Source organism: Andrena cerasifolii, chromosome 1, assembly GCF_050908995.1.
Source record: "Andrena cerasifolii isolate SP2316 chromosome 1, iyAndCera1_principal, whole genome shotgun sequence".
Taxonomy (NCBI): domain Eukaryota; kingdom Metazoa; phylum Arthropoda; class Insecta; order Hymenoptera; family Andrenidae; genus Andrena; species Andrena cerasifolii.
Window position 1 is genome coordinate 16,597,605 of NC_135118.1, and position 14,407 is coordinate 16,612,011.

General features: G+C 39.8%; 1 protein-coding gene and 1 long non-coding RNA gene across 2 annotated transcripts; one reads left to right on the forward strand and one right to left on the reverse strand.

Moving 5' to 3' along the window:
• Positions 1-2,320: 2,320 nt before the first annotated feature.
• On the reverse strand, positions 2,321-3,346 carry LOC143370066 (uncharacterized). Its single transcript, XR_013085555.1, has 3 exons — positions 3,187-3,346; positions 2,756-3,038; positions 2,321-2,692 (listed from the first exon to the last, which is right to left on the reverse strand). It is a non-coding gene; the product is annotated as an uncharacterized LOC143370066 (long non-coding RNA).
• A 9,850-nt stretch (positions 3,347-13,196) lies between these two features.
• Positions 13,197-14,383, forward strand: LOC143366837 (uncharacterized). The gene is made up of 2 exons (XM_076808255.1): positions 13,197-13,422; positions 13,529-14,383. Exons 1-2 carry the CDS (start codon positions 13,406-13,408, stop codon positions 13,863-13,865), a joined length of 354 nt encoding a protein of 117 aa, XP_076664370.1. The 5' UTR covers positions 13,197-13,405; the 3' UTR covers positions 13,866-14,383.
• The last annotated feature ends 24 nt before the right edge of the window (positions 14,384-14,407 follow it).

The following is a 14,407-nucleotide window of genomic DNA, read 5'->3' on the forward strand; positions in this document are numbered from 1 at the left end:
ATACCTCGGTTCTCCGTAAAGCTTTTAGTCCATTTGTTAGAAATTATGGATGTGCGCGCGTGGACGTCGTAATCTTCCTTTTTGCTACCGTCAATGAACGCTCGATCCGTTATGTCGTTTGAAGCGTTCGGTACCATCGGGCTAACTCCCGTTGCGATCAATGAATCGACTAAAAGCCAACAATCCCACAATTCTGAATAACGGCACCGTAGCCCTGTGCCAATAATTCCGAAAGCACGGTTCCTTACGCTAACTTTATCATAATCCACCCTACGTAGGTACATCACGCGCATGCTCATTCTTATCCTCGGATAGAATCGATCAGACTCCGAAGCCAGTCCCTTAATTCCCAATAAATTATATAATTACGCTTTCCTCTAATCGTTTATCATCCCACGATCAAATTGATTTCAGATTAAATTCGTCACAGATAATCATCTGCTGTTACCGCGGCACAATTTACCGATCCACAACACATTTTTATAAGCTTCGCGAAGAAATGCGAGATATGGTAAAGTATTTAAAAATAAAACCCCAAGTCATGTTGATGGTATCGCGCTGAAAGAGACATTTCGTTCGAGCTCCAACGCGATTGATTATGTTATCGGCTTCCGTTGTAGCGGATTCGGATTTGAAACTGGACATTGTCGCTTGGAAACTTCTCGATTCGTGGCGAGCAGTTCCTTCGACGATAACCGGCGCAACTTGGATTCCAAGTTCGGTGTTTGCGTTGGAATATCGGCCCCGTTTTTATCGCCGCACTTGTATTAGGGACATTCCATGCGAACTCGGACAGATTTCGGAGTAAGTTTTCATAGATTTGTTACGAGCCGAGGCTGAGGGCAATGAGAGTGGCGGCTGCGAGGCCGAGGATTGAATTTGTTTGTTGGAGTTTGTTAGTAGCGGACGAACCGGGGTCTGGTATCCCCGGGAGCCACTAGGAAGGTGGTTATCGTGGACGAACTCGGGTCTGGTATCCCCGGGAGCCACTAGGAAGGTAAAGTTTCACGGACGAACCGGGGTCTGGTATCCCCGGGAGCCACTAGGAAGGTAAAGTTTCACGGACGAACCGGGGTCTGGTATCCCCGGGAGCCACTAGGAAGGTAAAGTTTCACGGACGAACCGGGGTCTGGTATCCCCGGGAGCCACTAGGAAGGTGTTTATCGTCAACGAACCGGGGTCTGGTATCCCCGGGAGCCACTAGGAAGGTAAAGTTTCACGGACGAACCGGGGTCTGGTATCCCCGGGAGCCACTAGGAAGGTAAAGTTTCACGGACGAACCGGGGTCTGGTATCCCCGGGAGCCACTAGGAAGGTGTTTATCGTGAACGAACCGGGGTCTGGTATCCCCGGGAGCCACTATGGAGTGGATTGTCGTGGACGAACCGGGGTCTGGTATCCCCGGGAGCCACTAGGAAGGTAAAGTTTCACGGACGAACCGGGGTCTGGTATCCCCGGGAGCCACTAGGAAGGTAAAGTTTCACGGACGAACCGGGGTCTGGTATCCCCGGGAGCCACTAGGAAGGTAAAGTTTCACGGACGAACCGGGGTCTGGTATCCCCGGGAGCCACTAGGAAGGTAAAGTTTCACGGACGAACCGGGGTCTGGTATCCCCGGGAGCCACTATGGAGTGGATTGTCGTGGACGAACCGGGGTCTGGTATCCCCGGGAGCCACTATGGAGTGGATTGTCGTGGACGAACCGGGGTCTGGTATCCCCGGGAGCCACTAGGAAGGTAAAGTTTCACGGACGAACCGGGGTCTGGTATCCCCGGGAGCCACTAGGAAGGTAAAGTTTCACGGACGAACCGGGGTCTGGTATCCCCGGGAGCCACTAGGAAGGTAAAGTTTCACGGACGAACCGGGGTCTGGTATCCCCGGGAGCCACTAGGAAGGTAAAGTTTCACGGACGAACCGGGGTCTGGTATCCCCGGGAGCCACTAGGAAGGTGTTTATCGTCAACGAACCGGGGTCTGGTATCCCCGGGAGCCACTAGGAAGGTAAAGTTTCACGGACGAACCGGGGTCTGGTATCCCCGGGAGCCACTAGGAAGGTAAGTTTCATGGACGAACCGGGGTCTGGTATTCCCGGGAGCCACTAGGAAGGTGTTTATCGTGGATGAACCGTGGTCTGGTATCCCCGGGAGCCACTAGGAATGTTAGTTTAGCCTCGTAACTTTATAATGTGATACCCCTTGAGCGGTAAAGCGGTATCTTTGTGGGTTGGTCTCAAAGAGGAAATTTGGATGATAATTGAAGAGAACACTGAACTTATAATAACTAATTATATTCTGTATATAATCTCAGTCTTTTACAATAATTGTTTAGTGTTTCTATCGCGGTACCTAGGTCCACCTCTCGGTTTTGACGCACTGAGAAATGCGGGGGTCTCAAAAAATAAGAGTTAACAGTCACAACACCTATCAGCAACTCTACGTACTGTATGGTAAAAGTTGGTACAATGCTCGAAGGAAAATACTACTTGGTCTCGCAAGCCTCCTTCGTCTACGCGTGTTAGTCTTGAAATGAGCCCCCGAGTATTGATTCGTGGCCCTTTTTATATCATGAAATTCGGTAAAAAAAGTAGTGGGGATATGAATACCTTCATTGAATATTAGGTTTACCGGGAAAACTCGGTTGCATCCCACCACTGCAGGAAACTGTGACCCCGCCGGGTCACGTGCATTCCGGACACCTGAAAGGGTTTAAAAGTTCAGAGATAGTTCTAGTAGATTGAGTTTTTTCTTTCATTCCTAACCTTGTGTGGTTTTGAAGGTCATAGTATACCATACGGTTGAATTTGCCTTGACAGTCGCTTTCATATTTGGCAATTTTTGAAAATTTGTCCATCAAGGGAAAGGATAGAACTATATTCTCCTTTTTTTTTAGATTTTTAAAATCACGCCCGATGTTGTTTAAAATAAATGCACAAAAATTGGTCAATTATTTTCTTTTAAAGTGAAATAATTTTTTCTTAAAACTTCAATGTCTTCTCTATAAGCACCGTAAAGCTCATCTCCATCCGCTTACTACTTCCACAGCTATAACGCATTGAAAAAAAGTTAGCACTTAACTTCAAGCAGCTGTAAAATCGTAATTTTTCAAAATTTCGAAAAATCCTTTGAGGTACGTTTAAATATCACTAAAGACTACAACGCATTTAAATTTCAGCGATCTACGAAAACTTACTCCGAAATCTGTCCGAGTTCGCATGGAATGTCCCATTAGCCTTTCATGGAACTGCGCCACGCGTGGGCGCTTCTTCGTAGGGGAGCACAGTGATTTCTGCAACTTGTCGGCGATGAGTAAGAATTCTTTTAAATGGGGCGTTCGCAAACGGGAACAAGTAGAGATACAAGTTATTTAAACAGTTCTAAGTGTTTAGCGCTGGGGGATATTTATTTGGTGAAACTTGGTGCATTACATAAGCACAGCTTGGAGACAGCACTTCGTAGGGCAGTATTATCGCAGCAGGTCGAAGATAATGCAATATTATCTACCTAATTTTTGAAAACAGCGATAAGATTACTACTGGTATTCTACAAGACCGTATTATGCCACGCTACAGAAATCTATTATGTACTTTGAAACGTTTTCATGCTTCTGGAATTACTTCAATGACAGGCACACGTACATTGCTCATTCATCGAACATTGACTTGTGTTTCGTGTACGTAATAAAGTACCTATAAACAGCAATTGCTGATTTATTTCAGCGATCTTGATTCCAAGCTGCAGACTAACAGCAATTAAATTTAAATACTTGAATAATTGTCTACAAGGCCGGTATTCATAGTCGCTACTTATTCTTAAGCAAATGCGACTATGAATACCGGCCCGAGACTGCTGTTTTTCAAAGTATACAGTAATTGAAACTGACTTCTCCCATATAAGGAAACGTGTACTACTCATTCAAGATTACCTCCAGACAGAACCAAACAGATAGCAATGATCGTGTAATCCTCGCTTGCGATATTGCTTCCTCGATATCAAAAAATATTTTCCTTCCACGTAAAACTCCACCTCGTCCCCTCTAACTCTCACGTTAACTACACAATTTCTCCAATCTTCCAATCATTTAAACCAATTACTACCTAGTCCCGATCTTCCAAATCGTTTAAGTGGTTATGCCTAGTCGGCTTTCGAAATAGAATTCGATTTTCGGGAATTTTTTCTGGAATATCTGCTGTATATTTTTTTTTTACAACTATTCACTTGTTTTAAAGGTATATACTTATAGCTATGCAGCAACTCTCAGTAATTTTGTTACAGAAAAACATTAAATAATGAACGAATAACAGCCATTCTGGCGGAAGCTGCTTTGATAAAGGCGATGAGCAAATTTCCTCTGAGCTGGATCATCTAAAAATAAAAATTCAAAAACATTGTGTTAATATATGATCGAAGTTTCTTTCTCAAAAAGTTGATTTTTGTCAGAGTGGCGGCCGCTTAACACGAAACCACGCTTTTTCGATATCTGAATTCTTCGTTTTTCGTTAATTAAAAATAGTTTTTGTTGAAATAAAAAATCCTTCGTTCATCTACTAGTCTTTGGTAGGGTGGATGTACCAGTAAATGAACAGGTGCCAGTGAATGGGCATTTTATATTAAAATGAGTGAAATAAGTTATTAAAATAAGCCACTAATTAATTAGAAACTTCTTTTAATTTCTTGCTTCGCATTCAAACAATTTTTGCAGCACGTGGAAACAATCGCGCTGCGAACATAATTTTATAAAAGTGTTCATTCATTAGCCTTAAGTGTTAATTGATTGGTGCGTTTACCCTGTATAATAGAAGTCTGCAGAAGTTTAGGCTAATCGATACAGCAGTTTCCGGAATATCTTGCTCACCGAAATCAACACAGTTTCCGCGAGAATGGCTGCTATTCGTTCATTTTTTAACATTTCTCTATAACAAAATTACTGAGACTGGCTGCGTATAAGGTGAATGTCCCAATTTCTGCTGATTTAAAAGGTAACTGGTCATAAAGAAGGTGCAAAAAATTTGTTTGCGATGAAAATTTGCAGAGTAGTTGATTAATTCTTTAATAATAAATCAACGAATTCAAAAAACTATTCAAGAAAGATATTTCAAGATGTTTAACTATTAGTAATTTGTAATTAAATATATAATGCTCTAAATGTCTGTATTTCTATTACTCGCGTAAGTGTTAAAATAATTTAGAATTATTTCCTTGCAACTATAGTACAAACGTAACGCATATAATAATAAGAAAACTACGAAATGATCAGAAATGGGGGCATGAGCAGAAATTGGGACATCCACCTTATGTACTTTTAAAATAAAGCGAACAGTTGCAACAAAAATATACAGTAGATATTCCACAAGAAATTCCTTAAAATCGCGTTCTTTTTCAAAAGCTGACTAAGAGGCGTAACCCCTTAAACCAATTATTAATTAATTCCAATCTTCAAAGTCGTTTAAACTGCGACGATAATGTTTCCCTGCATCCGATTCCGCCGTGCCGGCCCCTTTGTTTCGCCTAGTGGGGGCTGCTTAACGATTTGCGCCGATTCAGATTGGTCCTGGGTAAAAAAATATTCTCGGAGCGCTCCGAGAGGTAGCTCGTTACAGGAGGCCCCCGCGGTATTAAAAGGACCACCTTGGCGAGCCGTTTCGGCCCTATGGTGTTCCATGGCCGTGGGGAGATCGATGAGGAACGTCTGCAGCGGCCACCACGCCCAAACCGGGAGGGAGCGCCATGACTCACCCCATACAGAGAAGCATTGGGACGGGTGGGGACACCCCCGTGGCGCTGGCTACGTGGCATTGAAAGTGACGAGCCACCGTTGCAAATTCACCCTCGTCCCTCTCGCCATAGCACGGCGAGCGTGGCACGCGGGTCCTCGCGCTTTGGGGACGCACGGGACCGACGCCACGGATCACGTGCGTCGACCTAACCCAACAAACCTTAGTCCAATTTGGCCAAGGGACAGCCTTGATTTTCATCCGTCTGCCGGGGGTGCGTAGGTAGGGAAGGGACCGTTCCGATTACTCATCGGCTCGACCGGGCTTGTATCCTTTCGAGTGAAATCGGCATCGTTGTGTGATCAATAAATGCACTCGTTATTGAATCCACCAATCAACGGCCTCTCCCGCCGATGCCCAGCGTGGGAATTCATTTTAATGCCTGATGCGTTATGTTTGTATTCTGGGTGTACACTGGTGGTACAAGGGTAGCTTGGAGCTTATAGTTCTACGAACGTGTAAAAATAATTTGATTATTTTAATATGTTGCCAGTCGAATATTCTGGTAACTCCTCAATCTATGGGATGTAAGGTTTAAGATACCTGCAGGACCCGATCTAGCTCTTCCGCAGCTCTGTTGGCCGCCCTTTGCACTTAAGGATGAACTTCAGTGACAATCTTAGCCAAAAGTTAATCCATTTACAAGATATTAATAAGGCTTTTTTCCTGTGATGAAAACCAGTCAGAAATGGCAATGCTGTATTTTTATCGCAAATTCACTTGATTCGCTCTTATTTGTTATCTTATTTTGCTAATTTATTGAATACTTGATGATTTATCATTAACTCGTTTGATGGAGTGTACCTGAAATGCAACTGTTAGAAATGAAATAATCAAACTATAATTTTCCTTTTTACTTATATGAAAACCAGTGAAAAGTGTGCCAATGTGATATATTTAGTGAGTGTTGATCATACATATCTTAATTATATTAATAAAACTCTAAGTTAAATAATTTGGAAACTACCGAATCAATTTTTCTAAAATTTTGCAGAGGGTTTTACTATTGCACAAAGATTAATGCCTCCAATTTTCAAAGATTTTCGCTTATTTTCAATGTTACTGAAGTTCATCCTTAATCATAAATAATTATTTTAAAATATAATTGTTTACCGCGAGTAAAACTTTTGTTTGTTGAATAACAAAAGCCTTACCTACTTCTTTAAAACTTTTCCAAAACGATTCACTTTGCTACGGATCTTAATTTTCTCTTTCCACCAGAGTTGCCGCTACGAGCGTTCGCCCTGTTTGGACTCCCCTAGTGCGAGCCTTGGGTACTTTAATTCTTTGGAACGGAACTGTTTCTCCTTGATACTCTTCACAGTTTAAACATTCCTTGGAACATTGTTGTACATTGCTCTGAACAGTTTGAATTGGTGTTTGAATATGTATCGAATTTAGTAGATTTCGGGTACTGCTATAAAGCAGAAGAATTTTTTTCTTCTTGTATTTTACAGCATTGCGGGGGAGTAGAAAATATGGTATACTAGCTTCACTACTCGGCTTCGCCCGAAATTTAGATTCTGCTTTTATAAAAAACGAGATTATTTATTTTTTTGTGAAAACAGCCTTATTCATTTGGATTAGCTAAACATAACGAGCTGGGGCAGATTTCGCGAAGCCAGTGTTTACCGTTCGAAATTTTTTATGTGACAAACAAACACACGAACCCTTTCTGCTTTATATATTAAGATGCTTGTCTGCACTGTGTCCAACAAAAAAATACAAGAAGAATAAAACTCTTCTACTTTGCAGCTGTACTGGAAATATTGCGGGGGAGTAAAAAATATGGTATACGCTTGTTTCGATGGAGTTTGCGAAGTGCATACAATGCAGATGCTCGCCGGCTGGAGTTGGGAGCGGCTCAATTTCCTGTCGTATCATATTGACGTGTAGTCTCGGCTTTGACGAGCAAACATGCCAAATAATCTGAAATCTTACTCACGCGCTGAGCAATCGTTTTCATTCCTCTGCATATGTCCATAAATGGAGTTGGTTCGTTTTCAACTTTATCGCGTCGACGTCGCAACGCCGGCCGCCCCGCGTTATAGATAATACACCTATACAATGTACACGGCGTCCACATTCATCGCAGAAGCAAACTAAATAGATAAAGTTACATTAATACTTTCTGCGAGCATTAAAACCGTATCCTACCGCATTTCTTGCGTGCGCAACTTGCGCCGCGTTTCCATCGGAACTAATTAATATTAAAAAACGTGACCTAAAATGGCCACGTGCAAAACCGACACTTGTATCCTTGACGCCAAAGCGTTTTGGGACGCGCCACGTTACGGACTGTCGAAGAGAAATTGGCCGTGCACCCAAAGTCAATGACTTCGTGGCTTGGTTTAATTGACCCGACGACGGGATCTTTTCACAGCTTTAGGAATCAAGGCCACCGCGTCGTACACGTATTCGATTCAGGTCCGGTGTATGTATGCGTATCTTCGCAGGCAAGTTCAGCGATTTAGCTTCTTTGATCCACAATCGCTATTGCAACATTGAAAATAGGTACAGCGGGGGTCTGCGGGAATTAAAGCAAGGCGATTGTTTGCCTGAAATACCGCAAACAAAACTGGACAGTTCGGTCGGGAGTATCAAGTCGGAGTTTCCATTCAGAGCACTGATCAATCGCTCTCTGCTAGAAAGTATATTCTGACCCACTGACGGCCGATGGGTCTCGGAAATCATTCGGAAACTATAATTACGTGGAATGGCATACAAACTCACGCTCCCAACTGGAATGCCTCCGGGCAATCCTACATCCATTGTACACGCTCAATCTAAAACAGTGAAATTATTATTCTTATTATTTTTCCAACGTGAATAGATAGGGGTGGGTTTTTGTGTGGGCTAAGTAGGCTGCAAATTCTGGGCGAGAGAAATTGAGAAAGGTAACAAAATGTTTTTATAATAGCATAGTTTGTAAATAATTGTATAAATTTGGGGGTTAAAATTAAATGTCTATGTATTTTCCATAACACCGAAAGCGAGGGATGATCTTTAAATCCAGAGGCTTGAGACAAGTTTAAAAAAATTTCACTTCTTTCTTCATATATGAAGATAATTGCTATAGCAAGTCAGCAATAATTTATATGTGAGTTGTCATATTGAATTAGTAATTTGAAAATTTTCTCAACTCGTTTAAATTGAAACAGGGGCGGATTTGGAGATTTGGCGTACCTAGGTTAACAAGCAGCTGCTGCCCCGTCTGTGAAATATCATCAAATATTTTAATTTAAAAGAGTTTCAAAATTAATTCAGTATGGCAACTCACATATGAGTTGGTGCTAATTCGCTATATAAAAAAGAAGTGAATTACCTAGGTATAATTATTCAATTCCTTTTGCTCAAAATTTGTCGTTCCCTAAAATGTATCGCTCCCCAAAATTTTCCGTTCTTCCAAATTTTATACTCCCCAAAATTTTCCACTCCTCCAAATTTGATGCTCCCCAAAAATTTCCACTTCTCCAAATTTGATACACCCCAAAATTTTCCGCTCCCAAAAATTTTCCGCTCCTCCTTTGATGCTCTCCAAAATTTTCCGCTCCCAAAAATTTGCCGATCCTCCAAATTTGATACTCCCCAAAAATTTCGACTCCATGTTTGATACTCACAAAAATTTAATACTCCCCAAAATTTTCCACTCCTTCAAATTTGATGCTCCCCAAAAATTTCCACTTCTCCAAATTTGATACACTCCAAAATTTTCCGCTCCTCCTTTGATGCTCTCCAAAATTTTCCGCTCCCAAAAATTTGCCGGTCCTCCAAATTTGATACTCCCCAAAATTTTCGACTCCAAGTTTGATACTCACAAAAATTTAATACTCCCCAAAATTTGCTGCACTCCAAAATTTTCCACTCCTCCAAATTTGATACTCCCCAAAATTTTCGACTCCAACTTTGATACTCACAAAAATTTAATACTCCCCAAAATTTCCCGCTCCTCGAAATTTGATGCTCCCCAAAATTTTCCGCTCCTCCAAATTTTCCGCTCCCCAAAATTTGCTGCTCCCTAAAATTTTCCGCCCCAAATTTCACGCCCTAGACTGCAGCTTACTTAGCCTGTACACAAATATTTTACAGAAAAAACAGTAGACGCTTGTTAGCTTAGGGGCGCCGTATCTCCAAACTCTCCCCTGTGAACATCCACGTACCAAAATGACTACTTACGTACCGCGATAAAATCGACACTTTAAAGCAGCAATGTATTTCACAATTAGAATTGAAACTATATTTTTAATATAAAAAGTTATTATTAAATACAAAGGCTGGCACCGAAGCAGTAGGTACCTACTTTTGATAAAAAGAGAGGGCAGCTTTGAAAATTGAAGCGTTGAGAATGGAGATACCATGGTACAGCAGGGAGGAGAATTTCTGTTGAGATTAGAAGTGCAGGATAAGGCAGTGGAGTGTCCACCGAGGATACGCTTCCTGTTCCTCTGGTAAGACACCGCGTTATCCTACGGATGCCGGTATCCTACGAGATAAACGTTTCCCCAGACGGCAAATGCTCCCCAACTTCCTAACGACGCCGGACTCTCTTGCGACTCTTTCCTCCGTGCATACCGGGAAATCTTCTGTAGTTAATTAAGCTCGTCAACACGCGTATCACGGTGTAATTGGAGCGACTCGATCGAGGCAACAACTAACGAGGGTGCGTTCACACCCACGTACACAACCGGAGCATGTGTGGAAGCACCAAATATGGGCGGTTTTAAATCTTTCGCTGTAAATGGTCTCCTTCTTATTGAGGACGCGTTATGCAGCAAGAGCAACAATTTCTTTATCTACGATCTTTCGTGCATTTCCTGACAAACGTATACTAATGTATATGATGCTGGATGCAAGCGTTTTTACTGTGAAACGATTTTATTTAACGTTGAGTTGAATAATTTGAAATATGGGACACTAAAGTAAATGAAATGTGAAACTGGGTGACGCACTTAAAATTTATTCAATGTTGTATTTATAAATTGTTTTATCAGTTTTATTCGTTTTTTATTATTATTATCATTATTATATTATTACCACTACTATTATTACTATAATTATTTTTATTCCAATTATTATTATTAGTACTATTATTATTACTATTATTATTTCTACTATTATTAGTAGTACTGCTATTATTCCTATTATTATTATTAATATTATTATTATTCCACGGATGAAGTCCAATTCATTTTTAACCGACTTCAAAAAGGAGGAGGTTATAGATTCGACCCGTATGTATTTTTTTCTTAGTTTGTCTCTGCATACGTTTCACTCCACAGCATATGGACCGATTTTGATGATCTTTATTTTATTCGAAAGAGAGCGATGCACCGGTGGTCCCATCCTACACTGCATCAACATTGGTCCAATATTTTTCCAGTTCTGGTTAATAATAAAGATTATTGTCACCTAATTATTATTATTATTTTATGTACGTACGCGCAAATATCTCATCAGCATGTTGTGTCAATATATATAAAACTAACAAATTAAAAATATTCTTTTTTAAAAACAATAAAACTGACTTCAAAATAATAAAAATGCCCTAACAAGTAAAAATAATCGTTTTCCTTATTTAAACTACGACTCTCGTATTTTTTTAAGTCGGCGCCTCATCATTTGCATTGTGTAAACCTGGCGTCGACTTAAAAAATATGAACATCGTAGATTAAATAAGGGAACAAATTATTTTTTACCCTTTTAATGCCTTTTTATTATTTTGAAGTTGGTTTTAATTTTTTTTTTAATTTTTAATATCTATGTATTTCGTTGCAAATCCGAGGAATTTTTATTGCAGAGATCTGCTACGATATAATATATTTCGAAGTGTAATTAATTGCAACATACTTCGCTTTTTTCTTCATCCCGTGTCATTTATCACAACGTAGAGAAATACGGTGTAGGTTTCGGTATCTTGCCGTATGCGAATACATGTCAGGGTTTCTGAGCAAGTTTCTGCGTTGAATAAGCACATTTTATCTATAGCACATCGATACTGAATATGGTCTCTGTAAAGCGAAAATAAGACGTATAAATGCGAGTTAAATATCAACTAAACAGATGGAAAAAGTCGAATTCGAATCGATGCTCATTAGTTACTTAACCGTCACGTGACTCACGCGGGCATAGCGCGTCAATCAGTGCCCTTAAATCGCCATAATTTCTTACGTAATTCGTTCATTGTACATGCATACAAGACAAGGCGCTGCATTTAAATGAATTTAGATCGTCGACAAGTTCCTTATAGGTAGAAACACGTCACTACCATAATTTTTTAAAACTGAAACTATAAATTACAAAATTCTTGATATAAAGTATTATTCGATCATATTTCTGCACGCAGAAGCGAGTAAAACTTGAAAGAGCACAGCACTAACTCAGATAAATAATGGGTACATCAGCAGGTTTCGAAATTGGCTCAGTCACGACGAAGAACAGAGAGTTCACAAGGAATTAGAAATTAAATTGTTTTTTACTCAGTAATAACTTTCACGAAAGTGACCGAAACGTAAAAATGTATACATAGCGCAATACCGTCGTATCAGATAATAGGGTAACGTTATATGTATCTACATATGTACTTAGCTTTAACAAGGATATTTTATAACCAGGGACGTCTGGAGACTTTGTTCCAGGAGGGGGGGCAACTTTGGGATGATGGACAAAAAAAATATAACCTCTTGCTTTTTTAACCCATTTTATAGTGCCAACTTAAATTAAAATTTAAAACCGACATTTTAAAAATATTCCCTTTTTTAATATAAACTTAATAAACGATCAGTTTTGAAAAATAAGCGATTTTTGTTCTCAAAAGCCTGCGGACGCCCATGTTTATACCTCTGTCTAACCGCGTATTGGGTTGCATACACTACTTCCGGTCAGTAACTGAATGATCGACGGTTATACTATGAGTCACGAGGTACTAGCAACAGTAATTAGTTGTTATAGTAAGTAAAAGCGTAAGGTACCGAGAAATTGTCAAACGCAAACTTGCGTGTACGAGAGATGAATCACTACATATATGCTTGAACAGAGATTGCAGTCTGATTCATTTCAATCAATGATCTCTCTACTGCTATTTCTTACGTTACCGTTTCGCATTCACACCTCGTTATTTCACGTGCAATGTATATCTTTCTACTATTATATATATATATATATAATATATATATATCTTTTACACTTACGTATATTTGGCTTGGAAACTGGTAAATTATTCTGTGGACGAATCAAGTACATACACGAGATTTCTTCCTCACGAAATGATTAATTATCTTGCGGACACGATACGTATATGGCATATAGCACTTAATCCTCAGAATATTATCTTCTGCATATGAAATTGGTTTGAGAATTTAATGTACCTCTCATTTTTATCATCTACAATCTACAGCATTTACCTCGAAACATGTCGCTCGCGCTCTCTGACAGACGAGAGTCGAACTACCGCTGTGTGAAAATATTGGGGTACATTGCCAATTCGCCTAATCAAGCTTTGTTTTCGTGACAAACGCATATTTCGCAAGCTACATGCTCTGTATTAAACGTTTCAGAAAGAGTTACGGATATCATAATATGCAGTGGTTAAAAATATATTTACACTAGAACTTCCCACCGGGAGGTCAAGTTAATTCAAGGATGACTCGAGCAAACAGGTTAGTTTTTGTTTATGTATTTGTAAAGTGACATAACCGTCTCGTTTAGGCATTTAAGTGGTCGTCGGTCCGTTTCTTTTAATCGCGAAATGTTTGGGATCCTCAGGAAAAGAGGACGCAATGTGGAAGAAGAAGCTAGCGAATTTATGCCACTAAGTAAAAGGATCAACAACCTTCATATTAATAGTTTATCGGGGATGCAGGAGAATATATCCGAGATGGGCACAGATTGGAACAATAGGAATTTTTTACCATCGCCAAATTATTCGGAACCATCGCAAGGATCGCCGCTGTACGACGGATGTAGTTCCAGCCAAAGTAGCTATACAGCTGAATATAAACCCGATCTTGACGCTATAGAAAATCCATTCTATTACGAAAGTAATAAGCTGCTGTTCTCCTTGTACATGGAACGTTTACAAAGAACATCCGACTCGTTTTGATATCCCTATTCTTGAATTATAATTAATCGCCGTTAAGCATTCTGTGCATGTCATTTCTTCATTCCTTTTTCAATACATTTATATCGTTGTTGAGCCACCTAGGATCATGGCAAATATAGCGTACGGCAAATCTTTAATAGCTAAAAACGCAATTATTTATTATTGTAATATTACTATGTAGCTGAATTGTGTACGAGGACGAGGGGAGTGAATATTAAAAAATTTTCGTTGAATGACGGCTCGCCTAGAAAGGACGTAGAATTAAAGTCTATATACAATTATTGATTAGCCAAGCGTCTAATTTAATAATAATCGGTAATCTATAGTGCATTATCTTATTGTAAAATAATATAAAAACTATTATATTAAATTACTGTCTCTAAGTGATTCGTCGTTACTTGATTATATTTTTATTATGAACACGTATTACATGGCAAAAGTATTTTGAGACTATCAAAGTATGGAACGATTGATATTTATAATGGAGGCTGCAAAATAAAGGAAATACATCCACTTTATTTCATTAATCTTTATTGTCTTCA